General features: G+C 42.1%; 2 protein-coding genes across 6 annotated transcripts in view; both read left to right on the top strand.

The window, feature by feature from the left end:
* Positions 1 to 4,763: 4,763 nt before the first annotated feature.
* On the top strand, positions 4,764 to 13,172 carry LOC143809342 (serine protease 23-like). 3 transcript variants are annotated; one of them, XM_077292429.1, is made up of 3 exons: positions 4,764 to 4,846; positions 9,425 to 9,481; positions 11,500 to 13,172. In XM_077292429.1, the coding sequence occupies exons 2-3, from the start codon at positions 9,453 to 9,455 to the stop codon at positions 12,551 to 12,553; spliced, it is 1,083 nt and encodes a 360-aa protein (XP_077148544.1). In that variant the 5' UTR covers positions 4,764 to 4,846; positions 9,425 to 9,452; the 3' UTR covers positions 12,554 to 13,172. The 3 variants fall into 3 exon arrangements, with proteins under 3 accessions (XP_077148544.1, XP_077148546.1, XP_077148545.1); XM_077292430.1 differs by lacking the exon at positions 4,764 to 4,846 and adding an exon at positions 4,911 to 5,568; XM_077292431.1 differs by lacking the exon at positions 9,425 to 9,481 and having other exon boundaries at positions 4,818 to 4,846.
* A 12,770-nt stretch (positions 13,173 to 25,942) lies between these two features.
* The window catches only part of TEX11 (testis expressed 11), a 301,033-nt gene continuing 300,234 nt past the window's right edge, over positions 25,943 to 26,741 (top strand). For 2 of the 3 annotated variants that reach the window (XM_077284978.1, XM_077284977.1), the window contains exon 1: positions 25,944 to 26,329. The gene's annotated coding sequence lies outside the window, so the exon portion shown is untranslated. Of the gene's footprint in view, positions 26,330 to 26,741 lie in introns of all 3 variants that reach the window. The other variant, XM_077284979.1, reaches the window with a different exon arrangement.

Genomic DNA, 26,741 nt, shown 5'->3' with positions numbered 1-26,741 from the left:
TTTTCCAACAGGAAGACAAAGATGTTCTGCTCTTTGAACCCAAGAGAAGGACCGTATGCGGTGGACGCACTACAGATCCCTTGGGATTTCAGGCTGGCTTACCCCTTTCCCCCATTGATGTTGACTCTGGCAGTCCTGAGGAAGATTCGGGAGGAGGGGCTAGGGTCATCCTCATTGCTCCTTTTTGGCCCAAGAGGCCATCGTTCTCATGGATGAGGAGAATGTCCTTCTCAGATCTCTGGATACTCTGGGTCTCCTCAGGCAGGGACAAGTGTCTCATCCTCAGAGGTCTGGTCTGCATTTGATGGCCTGGATTTTGAGAGGGCACTATTAATACAAAAAGGCTTCTCCCTGGCCTTAGTCGCTACCCTGCTGCAGGGTAGGAAGCTGGTAATGACTAGAATATACCGCAGGATATGGGCTAAATTCTTAGCTTGTTCAGGACAGTCTGGGTGGCAAGGTCCCAATTAAAGCTATATTAAAATTTCTACAAAGAGGTATGGCGATGGGCCTGGCCACTAGCACTCTTAAGGTACAGGTGTCTGCCTTGACAGCCCTATATAATTATAACTTGGCAGTGGATAGATGGATAATTGGGTTCATTAAAGCATGCCATTGGTCAAGACCAATGCCAGCCCTAAAAATGCCTCCTCAGGACTTGAATCTAGTTCTTGAGGCCTTGAATGAGTTACCAGCTAAAATACTAACGCTAAAGACTGTGATGATAGTGGCCCTAACATCAGCTCGCAGGGTTAGTGATTTACAGGCTCTATCAATCACCCATCCATGCAGGTATCAGAGGATAGGGTTATTTCGAGGCCAGATCCAGCATACCTTCCGAAGGTAGCCTCGAAGTTTCATAGAAGCCAGGAGATAGTTCTCCCCCCCTTTTTTAGGGACCCAAAAATGCTTCACACATTACACTGCAGAATTATTAGGCAAGTTGTATTTCAGAGGATTATTTTTATTATTGATCAACAACTATGTTCTCAATCAACCCAAAAGACTCATAAATATCAAAGCTTAATATTTTTGGAAGTTGGAGTGGTTTTTTTTTTTTTTTTAGATTTGGCTATCTTAGGAGGATATCTGTTTGTGCAGGTAACTATTACTGTGCAGATTTATTAGGCAACTTAATAAAAACCAAATACAATCCCATCTCACTTGTTTATTTTCACCAGGTAAACCAATATAACTGCATAAAATTTAGAAATAAACATTTCTGACATGCAAAAACAAAACAAAAAAAAATTAGTGACCAAGACAGCCACCTTTCTTTATGATGACACTCACCATCCTTCCATCCATAGATTCTGTCAGTTGCTTGATCTGTTTACGACCAACATTGCGTGCAGCAGCCACCACAGCCTCCCAGACACTGTTCCGAGAGGTGGACTGTTTTCCCTCCCTGTAGATCTCACATTTTATGAGGGACCACAGGTTCTCTATGGGGTTTAGATCAGGTGAACAAGCAGGCCATGTCATTATTTTTTCTTCTTTGAGACCTTTACTGGCCAGCCACGCTGTGGAGTAGTTGGAGGCATGTGATGGAGCATTGTCGTGCATGAAAATCATGTTTTTCTTGAACGATACCGACTTCTTCCTGTACCACTGCTTGAAGAAGTTGTCTTCCAGAAACTGGCACTAGGTCTGGGAGTTGAGCTTCACTCCATCCTCAACCCGAAAAGGTCCCACAAGTTCATCTTTGATGATACCAGCCCATACCAGTACTCCACCTCCACCTTGCTGGCATCTGAGTCGGAGTGGAGCTCTCTGCCCTTTACTGATCCAGCTTCTGGCCCATCAAGAGTCACTCTCATTTCATCAGTCCATAAAACCTTTGAAAAGTCAGTCTTAATATATTTCTTGGCCCAGTCTTGACGTTTTATCTTATGTTTCTTGTTCAAAGGTGGTCATTTTTCAGGCTTCCTTACCTTGGCCATGTCCCTGAGTATCGCACACCTTGTGCTTTTTGTTACTCCAGTAACATTGCAGCTCTGAAATATGGCACAACTGGCAAATGGCATCTTGGCAGCTTTACAATTGATTTTCCTCAATTCATGGGCAGATATTTTGCACCTTAGGCTACTTTCACACTAGCGTCGTACTCGGCCCGTCGCAGAGCGTCGGGCCGACGTACTGACGCTAGCGTTGTTTGCGCTGCACAACGGATGCAGCGGATGCTGTTTTTCCACGCATCCGCTGCCCCATTGTGAGGTGCGGGGAGGAGGGGGCGGAGTTCCGGCCGCGCATGCGCGGTCGGAAGAGACGTTCTCGACGTAGCAAAAAACGTTGCAAGCAACGTTTTTTGCTGCCGACGGTCCGCCACAACACAACTCAACCATCGCACGACGGTTGCGACGTGTGTCAGTGCGTCGCAATGCGTTGCCAATGTTAGTCTATGGAGAAAAAAACGCATCCTGCAAGCACTTTTGCAGGATGCGTTTTTTGACCAAAACGACGCATTGCGACGGAGGACAAATAACGCCAGTGTGAAAGTACCCTTATTTGCCCAACACGCTTCTTGCGAGCCTGTTCGCTATTTGCTATGAAACGCTTGATTGTTCGGTGATCACGCTTCAAAAGTTTGGCAATTTCAAGACTGCTGCATCCCTCTGCAAGACATCTCACAATTTTGGACTTTTCAGAGCCCGTCAAATCTCTCTTCTGACCCATTTTGCCAAAGGAAAGAAAGTTGCCTAATAATTAGACAACACCCCTCCTGATTACAGAAATGCACATCACCTGATTTACTTAATTTGTAGTTGGCTCTCAAGCCTGAACAGCTTGGAGTAGGACAACATGTATAAAAAGTATCATGTGATCCAAAACACAACTTGCCTAATAATTCTGCACGCAGTGTAGATGTTAAGAGAGCCTTGGTACAATATTTAGGTATATCAAGACAGTGGAGGAAGAGTCCTTATTCGTGTCATTTCAGGGAATCAGGAAGGGTCTTAAGGTTACAAGGGGTACTATAGCTAGATGGATTAGGGACACCATTAGCCTAGCATACACCTCTAGTAATATGCCGATTCCTGAGAACCTGAAGGCCCATTCCACCAGGGCCTTGGCAACCTCCTGGCCTGAGAAGGCGGAGATGTCAATCCACAGAATATGTAAGGCGGCAACATGGTCTTCCCCTTCAACTTTCTATAAACCCTACCATCTTAAGTGGTCTTCCTCTGATGACGTATCCTTTGGGAGAAAGGTGTTACAAGTGGTGATCCCTTCCTAAGGTGCTTTTGATCTATATAAATCTCTCAGGTGGTGCTGTCATGGGAGAAGGGGAAAAAATCTTAGTTACTTACTGGTAACAGGATTTTACAGAGCCCATGACAGCACCCTTATATTCCTTCCCATTTTATCACTAGTGGTGTGCACTTTAAGGGTGTTTAAGAAAGAATGTTTATTGGTGATGGTTATGTTACTAACTGGAAGTCCTCTCATGCTCTGAAACCCAAAGTGATGTGGAGGAGAGGTACCGCCTTTTTTATTCAGTAGGTTTCCTGTCCTTGATGGGTGGATACCCTCTCTCAGGTGGTGCTGTCATGGGCTCTGCAAAATCCTGTTACCGGTAAGTAACTAACATTTTTTGCATTGCTTACCTCCCAATACAGAAGTGAGTGGTATTGAACAGCCCATCACTGCAATCACCTGGCGCTCTTGCTCTCAACACCCTGATGGTAGATCAAGTACCATTTTTTAACACGTTCCCTCGCTACAATGTGTACCAGGCCATAAAAAGCAGAAACGCTATTTGATGCTAGGTTTCAACATTTGGGTGGTGCATTAGTTACCCCGGTATTAAAGGGAATCTGTCACCTACTTGTTCGTATATAAGTTGCGGCCACCGCCATCAGTGGCTTATCTACAGCATTCTATAATGCTGTAGATAAGCCCCCGATGTAACCTGAAAGATAAGAAAAACAGGTTATATTATACTCACCTGGGGGGGGGGGTCCGGTCCGATGGGCGTCGCGGTCCGGGTCCGGCGCCTCCCATCTTCATGCAATGACATCCGCTTCCTGTCGCGACTCCTGCGCAGGCGTACTTTATCTGCCCTGTTGAGGGCAGAGCAAAGTACTGCAGTGCGCAGGCGCCGGGAGAAAAGTCCGAGAAGCCTGCGCACTGCAGTACTTTGCTCTGCCCTCAACAGGGCAGATAAAGTACGCCTGCGCAGGAGCCACGACACGAAGCAAGGAAGAGGACGTCATTGCATGAATAGCATAGCCCTATACTATACTTCCATGTATCTGACTTTTTACAGCATTTTTTTCTCCTAATTGATTGTGTTCATGATTCCTCGCCATGTTATTCTGTGATGCCATTGAGAATACAATGTTGTACAAAATGTTTCTGTACCTGAAGTCAGTAAAATTGATTATTCTCAAAATCCATGTGTGAATTAAATATTGAAGTGCAAAAGTGTAATGTTACAAATATACAAAAAATATTTCTTATTGATAGCTGCATATTGCTGGTCTGGTGCGATCATTTACCATCCATTTTGCTCATAGTTTTATTGCCTACATATAACCAAATTACTATGGTGTATTGAACACAAATGTATTTGTTTTGAATATTATGTTAGCTTGCAATTTGTAGCGAGCTGTTCCTCTCGAAGTGGTAGACAATTGGGATTTGTTCTACAGGTGGATGATCTCCCTCTCCCCATTTCTCCGGCTGCTACATTCCAATCATGCAGAAGCTTGCCCCCCTCCTACGCGCACAGACTGGAAGGTGTGCGAGGGGCGGGAAGTAGGTGACATGAGACAAAGAAAATAGTTGTGTCCCACTTTTTCTTCAAGACTCTCGGTGAATGAAAACTTCACTCAAGGAGCAGGTAAGCTGTACAATCCGGTTGGTGTAGGATGCTTGGGTGTAGAGTGATGTGACCAGCTGCTGACTGCACGCGTCGAGGCTCTCGTTAGGCTGTATTAACTAATCAATCTGTCAAGTGAAACGTTTAATCAAGGTTTCCTTGGGTATCTGTACTCCAAAAATAGTGTACTTAATATATTAAGTGTACATGATCTCCATTAATTGCACTACAATGGAGGCTCGGAGAAAAATGGATTCAAATAATGGATGATATGAGCCCTGTATCATGCGATAAGCGGTCCAAGGGTTAGCTACATCCCGGATATGCTTCCAATGATGCTTAAAGATGATAGATAACATTTCACTTCATGTGAATTAAAGCGATTTTGTTACTCGGTGAACGGCGCATGAATCAAATGTCTTTACACAATGAGATAACTTGGAACTGGCCATATTCTTGCCGAGCCGTAATCAGCCCATCTCATATCCTCAGGACTACAGCCGCATGTTCTCAATCTGATCGCTCCACGTCAGCACCACAGTCTGATTAGATTTGTATAGACGTGGGACACATCTCTTGGGCCAACACAGGGCTGGTAATCTTATTAAAGGCGCAATGGAATAAGGAAAGCGGTGAAATCTGGTTACAAGAACAAGGGCCTGCTCTGTTCTACTGTCCGGTGCATGGGAGACTAGGCTCTGTCGTTATGGAGCCTGTGCCTGTATTGCTGGGTGATGTGGCAGGTATTCACGCAGAAATGTTTTCTTCCATTAATTGTAAATACTTTTTTAAGCAAGAAATTCAACTTCTGTAAACTTAGAGTAACCGTTGTTTTATCAATGGTACACGATAAGAAGCTTTTAATATATCCTATCAGAGAAATAATTTTCTTTCTCCTTGTAAGCTGATTAATAATTAATAATCAAAGTTGTCAATTCTTCGGTAAAATCTGTCTTCAATGAATACAGTGTTCCCGTTACTGAGATAGGAGATGACAGCTGGTGCTCATAAGCTTCTATGGAGAACTTGCAGCACAATGTCCGTATCTGCCTCTAGCTCCTCCCTTTCTCCATAGAATTTTAAAAGCACCAACTATCATCTATTTCAATCGAAAAATGTCTTCAATGAATACAGATTTTAATAATTTTACCCATGAATTGTAAGTGATCAGTCCATGACAAGAAAGAATCAGATATTATAAAGTTGCTTATTTTCATGTGAACTATTGATTTATGAAATTAAAGTTAGAATGACGGTTACATTTTAAAGAAGATTGGTGATAATTTGTGATGAGTGAATGTGCTCTGATAAGGTGTTATCCGAGCATGCTCGGGTGCTAATAGTGTCAGAGTAGGAGCAGCATATTAAGTTGAGATGCTGCGTCCCTTCCTGCAGAGCCCCTTCTAGTGTCTGCCGGCCGGCACCCTGTGCCACCACACCACTCGCATATAGGTAAAGCTGGCCATGTATACCACTAGTTTACTTTGTGATGAAAGCTACTGTTTGTAAAAATACCTATATAACAGGATGCAACAAATTGCCAACCTGCTGCATCCTGTCATAATTTAACTCTGTTGTACAAAGATACTGTAGAATTGTCCAGGATTATATTCTTTAAAAAGGCAGTGGTGTGCCAGTGCTGCTGCGTCTCACCCTGACTCGCATTTCATACACGGCCCTGGAAGAAGACTAGGCGAAACGTGCGTCGGGGTGAGACGCAGCAGCACTGGCACACCAGCCAGGTATTATTATCATGTGATTTCATGCACTTTACTTCATGATAATAGGGTAGCACCATGCACGTAGACACTTTATTGAATTGTGTCTACAGATGGTGATTATGGGAAACAGGCTTTCAATACGTTGAATTTTGTTTGGATGAATGGCACTTTGCCCCATATCAGTTAAGATTGCTATATTCTGTTTCTGTAGTTACCATATGACCACACTATATAGTGTGTAATCTATTTTATGTGAGTTGGTGTGTCATCCTGCTGATAGTCTTTAGTCGCTTTTGAGGCATCCATTATATATCATTGACAAGATTTTTTATATATATTTTTATTTGAAATATACTTTATTGATTTTTTGAGCATACACCTCACATGCCTTCATGGGTTCTAAGTTAAACAGTCATGTACGGAGTGTGACCTAGGGTATTTAGGTTTTTTTGAGGACTAACATGTGTACATTGTAAATTCAGTCTGAAGGCTACAAAACCATGAAGCAAAATATATGTAAACACAGAGCAAAGAAACACGTGAAACGAACCAGAATGGTTTAAACTTTAGATTCTTCACAGTACCCACCTTTTGCTCTGATGCAAGCTTTACCCATCCTTGGCATTCTCTCAAGCAGCTTCATTGGCTCATCACCTGGAATGGCTATCCAATATGCTGCATAGTTTGGTAGCAGAAGAAACTTGTGAGAGTAGATTATATGGGGTAATTCAACTTTTATCTACCCAGAACATGAGGTACATGCATCAGCTTCTTAATACACTATAACAGGAAGTCTAAGGGTACCGTCACACAGTACCATTTACATCGCTACGACGGCACGATTCGTGACGTCGCAGCATCGTATGATTATCGCTCCAGCGTCGTAGACTGCGGTCACACGTTGCAATCACGGCGCTGGAGCGATGCCGAAGTCCCCAGGTAACCAGGGTAAACATCGGGTTACTAAGCGCAGGGCCGCGCTTAGTAACCCGATGTTTACCGTGGTTACCAGCGTAAAAGTAAAAAAAAACAAACTGTACATACTCACCATCTGATGTCCGTCAGGTCCCTTGCCGTCTGCTTCCTGCTCTGACTGAGATCCGGCCGTACAGTGAGAGCAGAGCGCAGCGGTGACGTCACCGCTGTGATCTGCTCTCACTTTCCGGCCGGCAGACATTCAGAGCGGAAAGCAGACTGCAAGGGACCTGACGGACATCAGATGGTGTGTATGTACTGTTTTTTTTTTTTTACTTTTACGCTGGTAACCACGGTAAACATCGGGTTACTAAGCGCGGCCCTGCGCTTAGTAACCCGATGTTTACCCTGGTTACCAGCGAACGCATCGCTGGATCGCTGTCACACACAACGATCCAGCGATGACAGCGGGAGATCCAGCGACGAAAGAAAGTTTCAAACGATGTGCTACGACGTACGATTCTCAGCTGGGTGCCTGATCGCAGTAGTGTGTCAGACACTGCGAGATCGTATGTATATCGCTACAACGTCACGAATCGTGCCGTCGTAGCGATAAAAATGCCACTGTGTGATGGTACCCTAAGAAACCTTTTTACCAGAGAGAAAATGAAACCAAAGTACAACAAATATATGCATTACATTCAACTAAGCATATAACAGTAACAACATTGCCATCTACTGTCAGAAAAGTGTAAACTCCTCCTGCCCATAAATGTCTGTTGTTGCATATCTGCCAACACAATAAACTTGAACGAGCACTTGTTGGTTGCTTTGCCTTCGCTCATGTCCAACTCATCCCAAACCATCTCAATTGGGTAGAGATCTGCTGATTTTGGAGGTCATGTCATTTGATGCAGCAGTTTATCCCTCTCCTTCTTGGTCATATAGCCATTACATAGCTTGGAGGTGTGTTTTGGGTCATTGCCGCATTGCAGCACAAATAATGGTCTTATCCCACAAGTGCAAACCAGATGGGATGGCATGTTGATACAGAATGCTCTAGTAACCATGTTAGATAACTCTGAGTTGAATTTGGAGTAAATCACCAGCTGTGTCACCAACAAAGCAACCCCAAACCGTTATACCACCTCCTCCTCCATGCTTCACAGTGGGCGCCACACATGTGGAAACTTATCTTTTGTGTGTCTCACAAGACATGGTGGTTTGTACTAAAAATCTCAAATTGTGACTCACCTGATTTAGAATACAGATTTCTGCTGATCTAATGTCTAGCTCTTGTGTTACTTGGCCCAAACAAGTCTCCTCTTGTCTACAGTCCTCAGTAGTGACTTTATTTAAACAATTTGACCATAAAGGCCTGCTTCTCAAAGTCTCCTATGGAAAGTTGATGTTACTAGCTGTTATCTGAGATGCTGTAAACTTGGGTTTCTGAGGCTAGTAACTCATGAACTTATCCTCTGCAGCAGTGGTAATTCTTGGTCTTGATTTTCTGGGGTGGTAGCGATTGATGGTTTTCAAGCCTGTGCTTGAGGATAACTTCAGGATTCTAGCAGTTTTCTGTATTGACGAACTTTTATGTTTTAAAGCAATGGTGGATAGTTGTTTTTCTTAGTTGAGTGATACTTGTCATATTCTGGCTTAAAACATTTGTGGAATAGAGCTCAGCACTGTGTGGAAATGTTTACTAAGACATGGTCACAAACACTTTGAGGGCTTTTAATTCCAAAAATTCACTTTTTTTGGAGCTTCCTGATCATTGGTAGCCATTTCAGGCGACTACCTGATGAAGTTGCATGAGAGAATGCTAAAGTGGTGTAATGCAAACATCAAAATAAGAGGGCTATTTTAAAGAATGTAATGTTAACACATAGTTTGGTTTGTTTCACATGTTTCTTTTCTCTTTGTTTCCATATGTGTTTCCTCGTGGTTTTGTTGCCTCCAGTCTGAATCTACAATGCACACTTTCCAATATGAACAAGGAAAACCATTACATGAACTGGTATGTCTAAACTTTTGACCGATTAATGTATATACGTGGATTGACTTTGTAGGGTATGGGAGGTAATCCTGTTGTGTATGATTTTTAATAAAAATGTATTAAAATGCAAACTTTTCTTACGATAAAACTATTCAAATGCAAAATAATCTACTGATTATTAAAAGAAATACCCCTTTATAGATTTCAGAAAAAATATCTTTAAACTTTTTAATCAGTATAAGTTTAATCTGAGAATGATGCAAATCTAAGTGAGTTTTTCAAGTATCATTCAACATTATTATACTGTATATAAATATTCAAATATCAATTGTTATACTGTTAAAGGGCATTTCCACAATAAAAAGTGTTTAAAAGCTTGTATACTTCTAAAACAGCAGACACAGATAGTCCTCACCGTTCACAGGTCTAACGCCATTACACATTGAATTAAGCTGAACAGTACAGCCTTGTTCAATGTTTACATCAGCTAATCTGTGGGAATCGGGTGTTAAGGCTGAGTCACACATAACGATATCGTTAACGATATCGTTGCAACGTCACGCTTTTGGTGACATAGCAACGATCCCGCTAACGATCTCGTTATGTGTGACAGCGACCAACGATCAGGCCCCTGCTGGGAGATCGTTGGTCGTTGGGGAATGATCAGGACCATTTTTTGGTCGCTGATCACCCGCTGTCATCGCTGGATCGGCGTGTGTGACGCTGATCCAGCGATGTGTTCACTTGTAACCAGGGTAAATATCGGGTAACCCGATATTTACCCTGGTTACCATTGTAAAAGTAAAAAAAAAAACAGTACATACTCACATTCTGATGTCTGTCACGTCCCCCGCCGGCGTCCACAGGGTTAAAACTGCTTTCGGCAGGAGCGCTGCTAATGCACGCGCTGCTGCCGAGAGCTTCCCTGCACTGACTGTGTCAGCGCCGGCCGTAAAGCAGAGCACAGCGGTGACCGCTGTTACTGCCGGCGCTGACACATTCAGTGCAGGGAAGCTCTCGGCAGCAGCGCGTGCATTAGCAGCGCTCTTGCCAAAAGCAGTTTTAACCCTGTGGACGCCGGCGGGGGACGTGACAGACATCAGAATGTGAGTATGTACTGTTTTTTTTTTTTTTTACTTTTACAATGGTAACCAGGGTAAATATCGGGTTACTAAGCACGGCCCTGCACTTAGTAACCCGATGTTTACCCTGGTTACCCGGGTGCTGCAGGGGGACTTCGGCATCGTTGAAGACAGTTTCAACGATGCCGAAGTTTTTCCCCTGATCGTTGGTCGCTGGAGAGAGCTGTCTGTGTGACAGCTCCCCAGCGACCACACAACGACTTACCAACGATCACGGCCAGGTCGTATCCCTGGTCGTGATCGTTGGTAAGTCGTTTAATGTGACTTAGGCTTAAGTCCCCCTCTAATCTGATAGTGTTGACCTATTCCAACATTAAAGAAAAAAACACACACTGAGCTGGAATTTGAGTTGGTATACATGCAACATATAAACGCATGTTCACATTGGTCATTTAAACATACAAAACCTAAAAGAAACAAAATGAGCATAAACCCTGCTCTATCTAAATAAGTAACAAGCAAAAGTGCATTTAAGTAACATAGGGTTTTTAGGAACACTGTTTTTCATCAAAACTAGCAAAAAAAAAGCCATCCCACCAGCATCAAGGTGACCCTATTCGGGACAGTCCTACACTGTCTAATATTTTAAACCTTACCATGTGTCATTGTAAATTTGTTTACTGTTAACGATATCTATAACCCTGTATGTAATCCCTTTTCACATGTACAGCATCATGGAATTAATGGTGCTATATAAATAAATAAATAATAATAATAATGTGTCAGAAGTGACCTGTGTGAATAAGGTCAAACAAAGGACTGTCCAACATTTACTATGGTGCTTATGGGAAACAAGAACCATTTTTCTATTTTGTTACATGTGGGCCTTCTGTCCTAACAATCACATAGATATGCTGTACTGTTATATGAAACTAATTTTGTTTCCTTCTTTTTCAGTAACATTAATATGATGACTGGTGAATACTTGTTAAATTTAATTATGTATCTGGCTTATATCTCACTCGCTGCGTCTGAACTCCCGGTTGTTGAGTTTGTGCCTCAACAAACATTGATTTTAACTCCATCTGAATTTACCGCCAATGGTACTACAGAGCTTAGCACAGTCTGCACGGAGCAGTGCATCCGGCATGAGTTTCAGCCTGAAGATGTTGTTGACCTTGACTATGAGACTGCATATTTAAATGGCAGCCGTACGCTGACAACAGTAACAGTAAGAATACCTCCGAGTAATGGAAGGCGCACAAAGCAGAAAAATATCAAATTCATGCGGAGTCGAAGACAAATCTATGGACCAGATATCCGCTTTTCCATCAGAGGTCAGCGCTTTCTTACAGATTTCCCTTTTGCAGCTGCTGTTCGACTATCCACAGGTTGTACCGGTGTGTTGGTAACTGAACGTCATGTCTTAACAGCTGCTCACTGTATCCATGATGGTCATGACTATGTTCAAGGAGCACGGAAGCTACGAGTTGGTTTTCTAAGGCCAGGAACCCGTCCCACATTGCGCTGGGTACGTGTTAAAAGCACAAGGATACCTCGCGGATGGATTGGAGCCCCAGCAGAACTTAGTATGGATTATGATTATGCATTGCTAGAGCTACGCCGGGCACAATCCCAACCTCCTATGCACCTCGCTGCCTCTCCACCATTGGAGAGCTTGGCTGGAAGAAGAGTGCACTTCTCAGGCTTCGACAGTGACCGACCAGGAGAGTTGGTTTACCGATCTTGCAGAGTGCAGCAGCAAACTATACATTTGCTATATCAGCACTGTGATGCACGCCCAGGAGCCAGTGGTTCAGGTGTTTATGGGAGACTCCGTTATGGTGACCGCTGGGAGAGGAAAGTTATTGGGGTTTTCTCAGGACACCAGTGGGTTGAAGTGTCCGGAGAGCCTAGAGAATATAATGTTGCAGTCAGATTGACTCCTCCTAAATATGCACAGATTTGCTATTGGATAAGTAGAACCAATTCAAGTTGTCTCTATGAATAATTGCGGTTTTATATAATATCTAAACGAACTTTCATAAGAAAGGTAATGATGTTTTTTCTTAGAATCTCAAAATGCTTAAACCATGAGGATAATCTAAAAAAAAAACGCTAAAAAAAATCGATCACAGGGCCTAAAGCTTGAAACTCATTGAGACATTTTCTTAAAAAGAATATCGGTAATAGTCAAGAAAAAATGCAATTCCTTCTACCCTACACTAAACTAATCATCCAGTATGACTCAGTAGAGAATACTCTGCTCACAAATTATCTTATCTTCCTGTGGAAACATCCGATATTCAAACATTTAAAACTGATAACTATTTCATGCTACAGTGTGCCAATAGGAAAAGATAATACTTGGAAAGCATGGGAGTTCAACCAGCTTGGTGAAATATATTACGATGTAGGGTCTGAAACAGATTGTTGAAATAGTAGATGGACAAAAAAGAAATATAATTATCAATTCATCAAGTCATTACTTAGAGGGGCAACTGCTCAATCAAAAGCAAACTGGCTGGAAACAATCGTTATTCATGGTCCGTGTCATACAAACCTACATACAGTGGAGGAAATAAGTATTTGATCCCTTCCCGATTTTGTACGTTTGCCCACTGACAAAGACATGAACAGTCTATAATTTTGAGGGTAGGTTAATTTTAACATTGAGAGATAGAATGTCAAAAATAAAATCCAGAAAATCACATTGTATAATTTATATAAATGTATTTGCATTTTAAAGTGAGAAATAAGTATTTGATTCCTCTGCCACACAAGACTTAATACTTGGTTTCAAAACCCTTGTTGGTAAGCACAATAGTCAGATGTTTTTTGTAGTTGATGATGAGGTTTGCACACGTGTCAACAGGAATTTTGGTCCACTCCTCTTTGCAGATCATCTCTAAATCATTAAGATTTTGAGGCTGTCGCTTGGCAACTCGGAGCTTCAACTCCCTCCATACGTTTTCTATGGGATTAAGGTCTGGATACTGGCTAGGCCACTCCATGACCTTAATGTGCTTCCTTTTGAGCCACTCGTTTGTTGTCTTGGCTGTATGTTTTGGGTCATTGTCTTGCTGGAAGACCCAGCCATGACCAATTTTTAATGTCTTAGCAGAGGGAAGGAGGTTGTCACTTAGGATTTTGCGGTACATTGCTCCATTCATTCTCCCATTGATGCTGTAAAGTAGACCTGTGCCCTTAGCAGAGAAACACCCCAAAACATAATGTTTCCTCCTCCATGCTTGACAGTGGGGATTGTGTTCTTTGGGTCATAGGCAGCATTTCTCTTCCTCCAAACACGGCGAGTTGAGTTAATGCCAAATACCTCAATTTTTGTCTGATCTGACCACAGCACCATCACCCAATCACTCACAGAATCATCCAGGTGTTCACTGGCAAACTTCAGACGGGCATGTACATGTGTCCTCTTGAGCAGTGGGACCTTGTGGGCATTGCAGGATTTTAAACCTTTACAGTGTAATGTGTTAGCAATGGTTTTCTTGGTGACTGTGGTCCCAGCAGTCTAGAGATCATTAACAAGTTCCCCCCGTGTAGTTTTAGGCTGATCTCTCACCTTCCTCATGATCAAGGATACCCCATGAGGTGAGATTTTGCATGGTGCCCCAGATCAATGTCTGTCATTTTGTATTTCATCCATTTTCTTACTATTGCACCAGCAGTTCTCTCCTTCTCACCCAGCGACTTACTTATGGTTTTGCAGCCCATTCAAGCTTTGTGCAGGTCTATGATCTTGTCCCTGACATCCTTATAAAGCTCTTTTGTCTTGCCCATGTTGTAGAGGTTAGAGTCTGACTGATTGAGTCTGTGGACAGGAGTCTGACTATGTAAGACAGCTGTCTTTAATGCAGGTAAAGAGTTGATTAGGAGCACCTAACTGGTCTGTAGGAGCCAGAACTCTTAATGGTTGGTAGGGGATCAAATACTTATTTCTCACTGCAAAATGTAAATAAATTTATATAATTTATACAATGTGATTTTCTGGATTTTATTTTTGATATTCTATATCTTAATGTTAAAATTAACCTACCCTCAAAATTGTAGGCTGTTCATGTCTTTGTCAGTGGGCAAACGTACAAAATCAGCAAGGGATCAAATACTTATTTCCCCCACTGTATGTCATAAAGGAAAATAAAATAAAAATGAAGCAATGTTCAGAGTGGCGAGGCTCTAACAGAAGAATGAGACGCTCTGTAGTAATATATACACATTATGTGTGGGGGTTACTCGGTTACAGAACCCCATAATTGTTGAATGGACACTTTCTAAGAAGTTGTATGGACCATCCCGAGATCCATAGCTGAGTCTCTGGACCCGCTCCCGATGTCTGGTATTGGCTGCACTGCTGATATCATGTCTGTTTGCTCCAATCAGTGGCTCTAAACAAGGCGTTCTGTCTACATTGGCAAAGATGATTGGCTGCAGCATGTACCGGACAGGAAATTTACAGTGCAAAAGTATTAACGCAGCAGCACCACATAAAGGTGTCCTCTAGTTTAATGATCTACCTTGAAGCCCTATCTCATATATCCATATTAGATGGCCTCTGGTCCAGTCATGGCTTCTTGATGCTTCCTCCTTAGGTGCAACAGCAACATTCCCCACACAGCAATATTCACAGGGCACAGACCAGCATTTCTGAAAGAAGTAGGTTCACACGCTAAAAATAAATCTCACTAGTAACCCCTTGTCTTGTAAGCCATTGGCATAACTACCCTAGTTTCCTTGACCCATAAGGTCCAATACTGGACTACTGGACTGCCTATAGAAAACCGTGAACGGTATACGCAAAGGCTATCGGTCAGCATCTAGCTGAACAAGTTATTGTTATTTTCCCTTGCGAGTGCTGTGATCGACAGTAAGAAAAAGAAATGGCTAGCTCGCACAGGGTAGCACAGGAGCTAACAAGTTTGTCAGTGTACGATTCTGTTCGGCTGTAATCAGGATTCCCACCAGTCTGTACATTAAAATAGCTAGAAGGAATTGGAAATCTGCCCAGAAGATAACAAAAAAAAATGAAAGCGCTTCTGTATTTTTTTTCCTTTTCTACAGTTTTGCGCTCTGCATGCTTTTTTAACCCTTTTATACAAAATTAGATGAAACTGTAGTTAAAAGATAATGGACCCCTGCCTTCATGACCAATAAAAGAAAATGGACATCATAGAGGGAGACTTCTCGTGATCGCCCCCGGCATGAGAAAGCAAGGTGCCGCTTAGGGCATGTGCTTGAGCATGTTAGGGCATCTCGCACTCTGGTGCCCCAGGCCGTCCATGTACTACATGTATTACATTGGGGACATGATTTGTGGCACTCGCTAGTATGTAAGTATTACGGGTTCTCCTGCATTTGTTAGTGCTGCCTCCTATAAAGGCGGCATATATGATCTAGCCTAAATATTGGTAATGATGGCCAAGCATGTGACCCGATCAGTCTATCAGCCTCCTCTAATTAAAAGGTTCCCAGGGAAAAATTGATTTTATTTGGAAGCGGCTAATGGACAGGTCTGGTCACACGGTGCCCCACCAGCAGACATTGTATGGACAGGAGCTCTATGCAGACAGAGGGAAAACTGCACTATTTACAGCAGGGTTATGTCCTCAATATCTTAAGTTAAAGCTAATATGGCCAATCACCTTGATTTTTTCCTACAGCGGCTTGTAATCTCTGCCCACCCAGCCTGACAGACAAGCTGCAGCTTATGTTGAGCAGTGTGAGATTTCGACAAAAGCAGGAATGAGGGACATTGAGACACTTGACAGTTTGGCCAATTTTCAATGAGGATTAGACATTCATTCTAACATGGATTTTAATAGTAAATACACTAGCTCCCTCAGGTGTAATAGATATTGTTTAATAATGTAAGAATTATTCATTCTAAAATCTGATTACAGATTTGTTTTCATTAAATATATTAATATATCCTCAAAAGTACTTTAATAGTACATTCTTTATCATTGATAAATTATTCAAATGCCACTTTTACTCCAATTTTTAATTGCATGGATGTTCTCGCAGATAAATATGTGAGACAGAAAAACAACCCTAAGGTTCTTAAGAACTTGAAAAATATCCCCAACAAATTCCTACCTAAACAATTTGAATGTATTTTAAATGTGTCTTTTACTTTGTTGATGCACTTTAAATAGGTTTGATGTGATGGCCTATTTTTTTTCCCCCTTTTTTAAATATTTTTACCAACTTTTTTTTTTTACTAGCTTCAATAGTCTCCTTAGGAGACATGAAGCTGCGATTATCTGATTACCTGTTCTACACATAGCAAGACTTCAGCCACGGAACGGCATTCATAGGAGATTTACAATGACAGGCACGGGGGTCTCCTGTAGACCCCAGTCAGTCATGACAATTACCAAACACAAGACAGGGGCGGGATTTGTGACGCGCTTCCGCCCGGCGTGTTAAATGCCGCTGTCAGTGATTGCATGTAACTGGTTAACAGCGGTTGGTAGAGCTCTGATCCACCCGCATCTGTTGATCCACCCGCATCTGTTAGAGGCACATGGTCGCTGATCAGATCAGCTGTCATGTACGGGGGTGAATGCAGACTCCGCGTCAGGGGGCTGCATCAAAGTCAGGGACACCACCATTGACATACCTATATGTCAAAGGTCTGCAAACACAGCTCAACTGAGAAAATTAAGTTGTATTCCCCTGCAGCTGCTTTTTCAAGTCATCAGGGCAGCGCTGGAGCAGTGAACAGTCCACGCTCAGCATGCAGTGAGAGTGTGGTAATCACTTTCTGTGCACCTTGACTGACAGCCAGCTCTGCAGTGTCAGTGTGCTGAGCATGATGTCAGTCAAGAAGCAGGGGGAGTGATTACAGCGCACTCACTGTATAATGAACGCTGACTGTTCACAACCTCTGCTCCATCCTGATGACTAAAAGTGAGTGGATGCAGGAGTAATATAACCCCATTTACTCCCTGCCGCTGCACTGGTGATTAGAAAGCCACATAAACTTAACAGTAGTTACCTGCAAATTAGAACTATGGCTGCAGGTATACAGTACATATGTTTCTTTTGCAGATGAGTTTTCTATGAAGGTACACTAAACCTAGAAATGAACAATAAAAGTAACCAAGAAGCATACGTGTTCTCTCTGTATGCCAGAGTACTTTCTGCAAGCTCCTGAAACCATCTTGTAGAAATCCTGCAGAGAACACAGGGATAAAGCTCCTGCTGATCTGTTCTATTTTCAGCTGGAAACATCTGTGAGGACATGGCTGGTATTTTTTTCCCTACTACAGACAGTGCAATGGGGAGAGGCTCCTGCTGAAGCCAATAGTTGTATAGGCAGACACAGGACTGTGAAGTAGAGGAGGGTTGTAAACTGAACTCCATATTTCTCAATTTTAATTGTAAAGTTAAACAAAATAGGATAAAAAGAACAGTGATGAAGAGAGAAATTGCATAACATTATGAGTAAGTTATTTGACTCTCACTGTGCTAAAATTCTGATTAAACTAATCTCCTCTCACTCTCCCAACAATCCATTCCATATCCATCTGCGTAAAATGAATGTGTCATCTCATTGTAACCCCTCTACAAGCCAATTACATGTGTGTGTAGGTTATAAGAACACAAGTGAATCCATAACTTTATTAAACTAAAACGTTGCTCTGTTATGAGAAATCCACTTTAGAAGTGATATGCTAATTAGGCCTGGGAATGCTGTGGGCGGGATGGAGCACTTCCACTAAGTCGGCTCCATTCTCTGCCTATCTCTGCCCTTCACTGCTGCATTCTGTCAATCAACTAGTGGAGGCAGAGTTATGCTGAGAACAGAAGTGGGGAGCCAAGGCAGTAGAAGTGCTCTGTCCCTCTCAGAGCACTTTGTCTCACTTTAAGGCTGTGTGCACTTGTTCAGGATTTTTCGCTATACAAAAACGCAATAAAACGCATACATTAAGCATCCTATTATTAGCATGCAATCCGCAATTTTTGTGTACATGTTGCGGGTTTTTTTGCGGCGGAATCGCATTCCGTAAGAAAACGCAGTATGTTCATTCTTTGTGCGGAATCGCAGGGATTCCTCACACATAGGAATGCATTGATCCTCTTACTTTCCGCATGTGGCTATGCCCACCATGCGGGAAGTAAGCGGATCATGTGCCGTTGGTACCCAGGGTGGGAGAGAGGAGACTCTCCTCCAGGCCCTGGGAACCATATACCTGTAAAAAAAAAGAATTAAAATAAAAAATCATGATATTCTCACCTTCCGGCGTCCCCGGCAGTCTTCCCACTCCTCGCGATGCATCCGTTCCCAAGGATGCTTTGCGGCAATGACCTGTGATGACATGCGGTCTCGCATGATGCTACGTCATCTGGGGTCATTGCCGTGAGGCATTACTGGGAACGGGAGCATCGTGAGGAGCGGGAAGGCTGCGGGGGACACCGGAAGGTGAGAATATCATGATTTTTTATTTTTTTTATTATTTTTAACAGATCTTTTTACTATTGATGTTGCATAGGCAACATCAATAGTAAAAAGTTGGTCACACTTGTCAAACACTATCTTTGACAAGTGTGACCAACCTGTCAATCAGTTTTCCAAGCGATGCTACAGATCGTTTGGAAAACGGTAGCATTCTGCAAGCTAATTACGCTTGTAAAACGCTAGTGTTTAGCCGGAAAACGCATGCCAATTCTGCATACGTTCTACACTCGGCACATGTTGTGGAATTGCCGTGGAAATTTCTGTGGCAATTCCGGACATGTGCACATAAAGGCACTTCTAAAGTGGAGTAAAGCAGTATTATTGCATAATAAAGGTATAGATTCACTTGTATTCTTTTGCCATACACATATATACTTGTATACTTTGAAAAGAGATACAAGCCCATCGAGTTTAACCATTGGATAGATTAGAATGAGCTTACAGGTTCCTTTTAATAACATATTTTGTTTTCTGTCTAATGCAAATCAAAACTTCTAAAATGAGGCATGTCTTGTATGTCTTTTCTAAAATAATAAAAAAAAAAAGTTAATAAAATTTTTTATTTACTTACTGTCATTTTTATTTATTTACCGTATATCCAAAATTCCCATACGTAGTCTAATATCTCAGGTGACCAATGTCTTGTTATTTCAAGTCATGTAATTCCTTTATCGATCATCTGGAAATAAATAAACATGAAAGAACATTTGTTGATGATCATGGGTATGTAGCTATCAGCAAACTGAGATCACAATTGTGGCTCTCTTAATCTTTGTTACAAAGCTTTAGAATTCAACAGTGTATTCTAAACACTAATCGAGAAACATGAATAGATTCAATGAAACTTTCCTCTTTTCTAAGAAGCAGCATCCATAGATTATTATTCCAAAGAGAGAGAATCACGCTTCAGACGTCTCATGTAGGTATTTTGTCACCAAGGTTTCAAAAATGGACATTCGCAACAATGGTTTGGAAAATCAATATCCTTTTAGTGTCAAGCCATACATAAAAACACAAAGCGCACCATAGGATAGTACAGTAGGAACAGTATTAAACGTTCCTAATGTAAATGTGTCTGTTCACCTTGTCTGTGTCACTAGTGTAGACGTATTGTAGGACAATTGTCAGTAGATGAGGTCCACCAAAACAGCAGGGCATACAATGTATGTAACAGCAACTGGAGTAGGATGCACTGCCAGTGGAAAGTCAGGAACGTCCAGAAAAAGTAAAATGCATCAAATATGTATTTCAGAATAATATTTTTCATGATCTGGTCCAGAAGTGAAAAATACAATTCATATTTATACATGTAGGCTAAAAAGGATCGGTCTCTTCCTAGGTCACATATTAGGCAAGTACTTAACTCATTATAATGGTTTAAATTCACATACAGAGAGTAATATATGAAGAGAAACAATGCAATAAAATGTACACACAGATCTTAGACGGTACATATGTAATGCAGTTGACCGGATACAGCGCACAGAGTACATGAGGCAAGAACAGTAAGTGAACGGTGTAATTTACAACACTTATAAAACAATTGGTGATATGAAACAATGCCAATCGACAATGAACCATATAATGATGCAATTGAATAACAATGAAAGTTCTTTGGTATGTAATACTAATGTTCTCTTTACAAGGAGGTTATGTCCGTTCACAGGCGTTAACACTTAAGTTCTTCTTGCAACTCTGGCCCTAGTGGGGTCGCTGGGTTTTGCCACTAGGCCGCAAGTCTTTCTGACAAAGTAAAGTAAAAAGCACGTTGAGCTTCCCACGCATCAATTGGTTCCCTCCCCACCTGATGTCCTAGCCCAGGCCAGCCCCGATACCGTATGTTATTACTGGAAGAGACGAGCCTGCTCACATGCACTGTCCCTCTGTAACCGCAGGCTTGCTCCTTTGGTCGCCATCTCCTCGCGGATCTTCGGTGCTTGACCATTGGCGGATGCTGCTTGGGGCAGGAAGGACTGGGTCTCTACTCTCGACACTTTACTCTCAATACCATCCATAACATCATTAATAAAAATATTAAAAAGAATTGGTCACGACAGATCCTTGTGGTCTCCACTGCTGACTTTATCCCATTTAGTACAAAATAAGGCTGCGTGGCACTCCATGTCAGGACTCTGAAAATTTTTTACCTTTTGTGCATTACTGCCCTCTTCCAAGATGGCCTCTTTGGTCTCATGTGCACTGTGTCTTCCTGCTATAAAACTTCACCCCAGCCTTCAGTCTGTGCTAGAGTATTCTGCCTTGCATCCAGCTCCTGACCTCTGATTACTCCCTGGCTATACACCAGCTCCTGTGAACCCGTGTGGTGATCCTGCTACTCTGCTCTGAGTTCCTGCTGCATACACAAGTTTCCAGTAATCCTCCATCTGCTGCTCGTGTTCACTTCATCTGCATTTGCTGGACATGTAAGCTGCTGCTGCATTGCTATAACCTGAGACTATTAACCAGGCCTCCCTGGTTGAGCTAGGATATGATTTGGACTGCCTATAAGCATATCTATCTGTGTCTGGACTAAGACAAGGATTTATTCGTGTCAAGTATCCTCAAGAATAACTGTGCTTCATAGACTTTCTGCTTGACTGCATTTTTCTCTGAAGACTGCTAAGCTGCGTTTATTATTTGCACCAAGTGTTGTGGACTTGAGTTTCTCTCTGCACCTGTTTGAATCACCGTGTGATAATATAGACTTTACCACTTATAAAACTGTGTCCTGTAGTTGTCTTGTTCCACGCAAAGAGTCTCCTGAGTTATCCCCTATAATTATTACACTCCGATGTTCAGGGGTGTACGAATAGGATACTACTCCAATATTATGTAAAAGTAAATTCTATGAAAACTGTTGAAGGAAAGAGCGCAAATATTGTCTTATCTGAGAAGGTTAAAAGGTTAATCCATAGGATTGCACTCACCAGATGTAGCTGAGTTGAAGCATTAAAAGTATTCGCTGCAGCAGATCCACGATCCAGATCCATTTCTGCGCTGCTGAATCACTAGAATTCCAGAATTATTAGTACATGTGGCTTTATTATTCTACGTGTTTCAGAGTTCAAGACTCCTTCAACAGGAAACCCCACAGGAACATCAAAGGATAGGTAGTGCATGTCTCCAGTGCCACATTCAGTCTCTGACTCCTCTGGCAGGTGTACCTGATCTTTTCTTGTCTTCAGGAGCTGAAGGGAATTTCTGATGAATGCCTAGTTTTGTCCGTAAACGTCAACATTTTCAAAGAGTGGATGTACCCATATCAATAAAAAAAATTTTTTTTCTGCATCTACATTGGGTGTGCCAAATTTTTACAGACTTTATCCCATCTAGAGAATGTACCATTTACAATGACTCTTTATTTCTTATCTATGAACCAGTTTTCCCCATGTACATACTGTATAGTGTCTCCTAGTCTCTGCTTCTGGAGCTTCAGGACAAGGCTGTTTTGGGGTACAAACAAGAAAAGAAAAAAAAAGTGAGATTGCAGTCAAATGCAATAAAATATACATTTTATTAGAAAAAATGATCAAGGTATGTGCAGTGGGTATGGTAGAGAAAATCTAGAATAAGGGTGAGGGAGCTGCTATTGGATGGTGTGTATATGTAAACTTAGTCTGATATGCTATAAATACATATAATGTTTTTTTTTTTTGCATAAAGTGCAGTAGAAATAGTATGCATATAAATGAATCACCAAAATAGATCAACATAGGATATGAGGTATATTAACTTAATAGAATAAAGTGGAAATGCAAATAAATCCTGCTTATAATTACAATAGGGTTAATCCAAATAAATAAAGAGGGTTAATCCAAATAATTCTCAGTCATGTTTACAGTAGAGTTAATCCAATGCAGATTTCAGAAAGAGACTGTGAGTCATACAGTGTGCTCAGACTTATCTGGGATAAAATATACCTGAATCAATGTATTTAACCCAAAAAAATTAAGTGTATAAGTTGGGGTGCATGCAAAGTATAGGAACATGATCATACTGGCCATTAAACAGACAAAACCTAAGACCGAAACCAATTAACATATACCCTGCTGTAAGTAAATAAGTAAAATCAATATTGCATATAAATAACATAGTGAACTTAGTAAACACCATTTAAAAAAAAAAAAAAGTGTAAAGGCCATCCCTCCAGCGTCATGGTGTACCCAAATCAGGATGGTCCTCACCTCTAGTATTAAAACCTTATCATGTGTCACGGTGACACATGGCTTTTACACTTTCTTCGGGGCCCAGTCCTGCTCTGTCCTTATTCACATTGATGTCACTTTGACACATACTAAGCTTTTAAAGGTAATCTGTCACCCCTTAATATGGGCATACAGGTAATAGAAATGTTACACTAGTCCTACCTGTCTGCCTCATATTAGCGGTCTTGTTGTTGAGAAATGTTATATTCTGTCTTTATGCTGATGATTTCTGCTAGGCTCGTGGGCATGTTTTACTGGAAGAAATCCCTGCCTCCTGTCTTCATTGTAATACTACCCTCTCTGATGCATGTCAGTTATGGCCCCGGAATCCTGCGCCTGCGTCCTGCACTCCCTCAGAAATGCATACCTCCTCCTCCCTTCTGCGGGCACTGTATTCTTGTATCTTCTGCGCAGGCGCCGGAGAGTCACTGTGACCTCCAGTGTGCACGCCGATAAGGTGCTCTCTCCACGTCCTCCCTGCACAGTCATCGCAAGGAACCATGTGTACATAGTGATGACTATGTAGGGAGGAAGTGGGGAGAGCACCTTATCGGTGCGCACACAAGATGTCACTAGAGTGGAATTCGCCGACGCCTGTGCAGAAGATCCCTGAGTGCACTGCCCATGGTAGGGAGGATGAGGTATGTATTTCTGAGGGAGTGCAGGGCGCAGGCCTCCAGGGCCATAACTGACGTGCATGGGGGGGAAGTATTATAATGAAGACTGGAGTCAGGCATTTTTTCCAGGCACCGCACGCCCCGGAGCCTGGAAAAAATCATTAACATAAAGACAGAATATAACATTTCCCCTCAACAAGACCATTAATTTGAGGCATAAAGATAGGACTATTGTAACATTTCTATCACCTGTATGCCCATATTAATAGGCCGTATACATCCCAGGGGGTGACAGATTCCCTTTAATACTAGAGGTTAGAACCATCCCGATTTGGATACACCTTGATGCTGGTAATATGGATTTTACGTTTTTTAAAATAAAAAATTGTGTTTACGAAGTACCCTCTCCGAGCTCCTGTTTAAGGCTGTGTACATACCATGCATTTTGGTGCGTTTTTGTGGTGTTTTTTTCCAAGCGGAAATGGTCCAAAAATGGTAGGGAATCCTTATGCCAGCTAATTCAATGAGAAACCTGAAGTGCTGTGCACAATTCTTTGTGTGGATTTTTAGCGTTTTTCACCCATTGACTTCAATTGAGTCAGTCAAATCCTCAGCAAAAACGTAGGTGTAAAAATGTTTGCGGATTTGCTGAGTTTTTGCTTACGTTTTTAGAGTTTTCCTATGGAGTTTTCCACGCTGTTATCTATGAGAGAGCGCGAGAAACACCCGCACGGTGGTCCTGATCGGTGGTAACGTTACCACCTGCAGATCGTTATCGCTGTCAGAGCACTGGGGGGTCATGCTGTCAGTGAGTCTAAGTGCCAGAATTGGCGCATCTTATGGATGCGCCATTTCTGGGGCGGCTGAGAGCTGATGTTTTTAGTCTGGAGGGGGCCAATATCCATGGCCCATTCCTAGGCCATTAAAATCAGCTCACAGCTGTCTGCCTAGCCTTTGCTGGTTAGATTTTATAAGTGAACCATACATCAATTTCTTTCTGGGGTCCCCTTGTAACCTAGCCAGTAAAGGATAAGCAAGCAACTATGACCTAATATTAATAGCCTGGGAACCTATATGGCTATTGGCTCCTTCCCAGAATATTAACATCAGACTTCAGCCATAATCTTTCCCTCTGCTGGTTATGAAAATTACAAGGGAGCCCACTCAATATTTACAAAAGATTATTTTTAAAAAAAAATTAATGGTTGCTGTTTAGTTACGGCCCATGTTGGTGCATTCTGTTAACGCGTGTGTGTGTGCGTTTTTATGCCCTAATCCCATTACCCTGATGCTACTGCATTAGTATGACAAAGAAGGTGTTGAATCAAGAAATTACATAACTAAACATTTTTTTTTAAATATCTTTATCTTAAAAAAGCCTTCATTGCTATACAAAAACACATGCAAAAGAGGCATACGAAACAGTTTTTGCTGCCAAGAGATGCAGAAACCTTGCAGAAATTTCTGTAAGTAAATACTCAATGTGTGCACATACCTTTAAATACTGCAATGTTTTAAGGAGTTAAACACAGGTTTTAGTTTAGTAATAGTGGAGCCTGTCCCTGGTTCAAGCTGCTCATGGGTCGGCACTCGGCAGTATCAGTTACATGACAGGTTCGCGGTAGAGGGAACGTGTGAGGTCCCTCAGGCCTCCCAAACTGCCCCATAGTGTAGTAATGCCATAATCCAGCTATGAAATCATGCCCTTGATGTAGCTGCAGTTATTCATATCTCTAGAAGATAACTATTATTGCCACCACTCACATATACACATTATCTGTCTAATTATGTAACTATGCCCCCTGGGTGTGATGGACATTCTCCTCACAACATAAGGCCAAGTTCACATGAGTGTATTTCACGTTTTGTATTTGGACCACAATTCTCAGACTGACCGCAGATCTCCAGACCCTGACTTACAGCCTCATTTGTGTCTATGAGGTGGGAGACTGAAAAAACTCAGGTATCAGGTTTTGCTGCATTTTTTGTGCCAAAACCTTATGAAGTAGAATGCAGAAGTGATGATTTTTTTTTATCACTACAACTTTCAGTACAAGAAACAAATGCAGCATGGCAAAAATGCACCAAAAAAGGCAAGAAAAAAAAAAACAAGCAAAACCTGCATTTTTTCTGCTTCTTTACTGCCAAGAGAGCGGGTTTTGCTGCAGAAAAAAACACAGCAAAAACGCAACATGTGAATATAGCCTAATGGTTTTAGTGTGAGTTCTCCTGGCAGCACTTTTCCTAGTGAGCCCCTTTGTCTCTGGGCCGGGGATAAGGGCACAGTAGAGAAGCTCTTCACAGCCCACAGAGAAAAGACATGACAGTGATTGACAAACGGGTACAGCTTCCCCAGTGTATGAGGCTGGGGGCGTCCTCTCACAGCTCAGGTATGGCCTGTTGCTAGGCAGACAGGGCGCACGTCTGTCAGATATAGAGGAGGCGTCCTGCATCTGAGGGCCTGTCACACCTGTAACCCTGAGGTAATGACACCCGACTGTCGCAGTATAAGGGGGCGTCTAGTGGGACTTTACTGCGTTCTTTGAGGAGGCGAGTAAGAACTGAGAGATATTTATGTGGTAAAGGAGTGAAAAAGATGACTAGCATAAAATGTGCTTTATTCACCCATCAGCAGCAGCATTGATAGGGTCTTAAAAGATCGGGGCCCTAGCCCCATAGTACATGTCTTACCATACGACCCCCTCCTCGCCTCTTAAAAAATAATTTATACATACATATTTCATTATTCCACTGCTGGTATCCCTAAAACACACCACACAAAGATTACCAACCTTACTGCTGCTATACACGGCCAAAATAATACGGCTACACAATGTCCACCACTATTACCACTGCATAGTGAGTGTATAATATTATAATATGACCATTTCATCT

The sequence above is a fragment of the Ranitomeya variabilis genome, chromosome 2 (genome assembly GCF_051348905.1).
Source record: "Ranitomeya variabilis isolate aRanVar5 chromosome 2, aRanVar5.hap1, whole genome shotgun sequence".
NCBI lineage: Eukaryota > Metazoa > Chordata > Amphibia > Anura > Dendrobatidae > Ranitomeya > Ranitomeya variabilis.
Note: the sequence above shows the minus strand (reverse complement) of the source record. Positions and strands in the feature narration are given on the sequence as shown.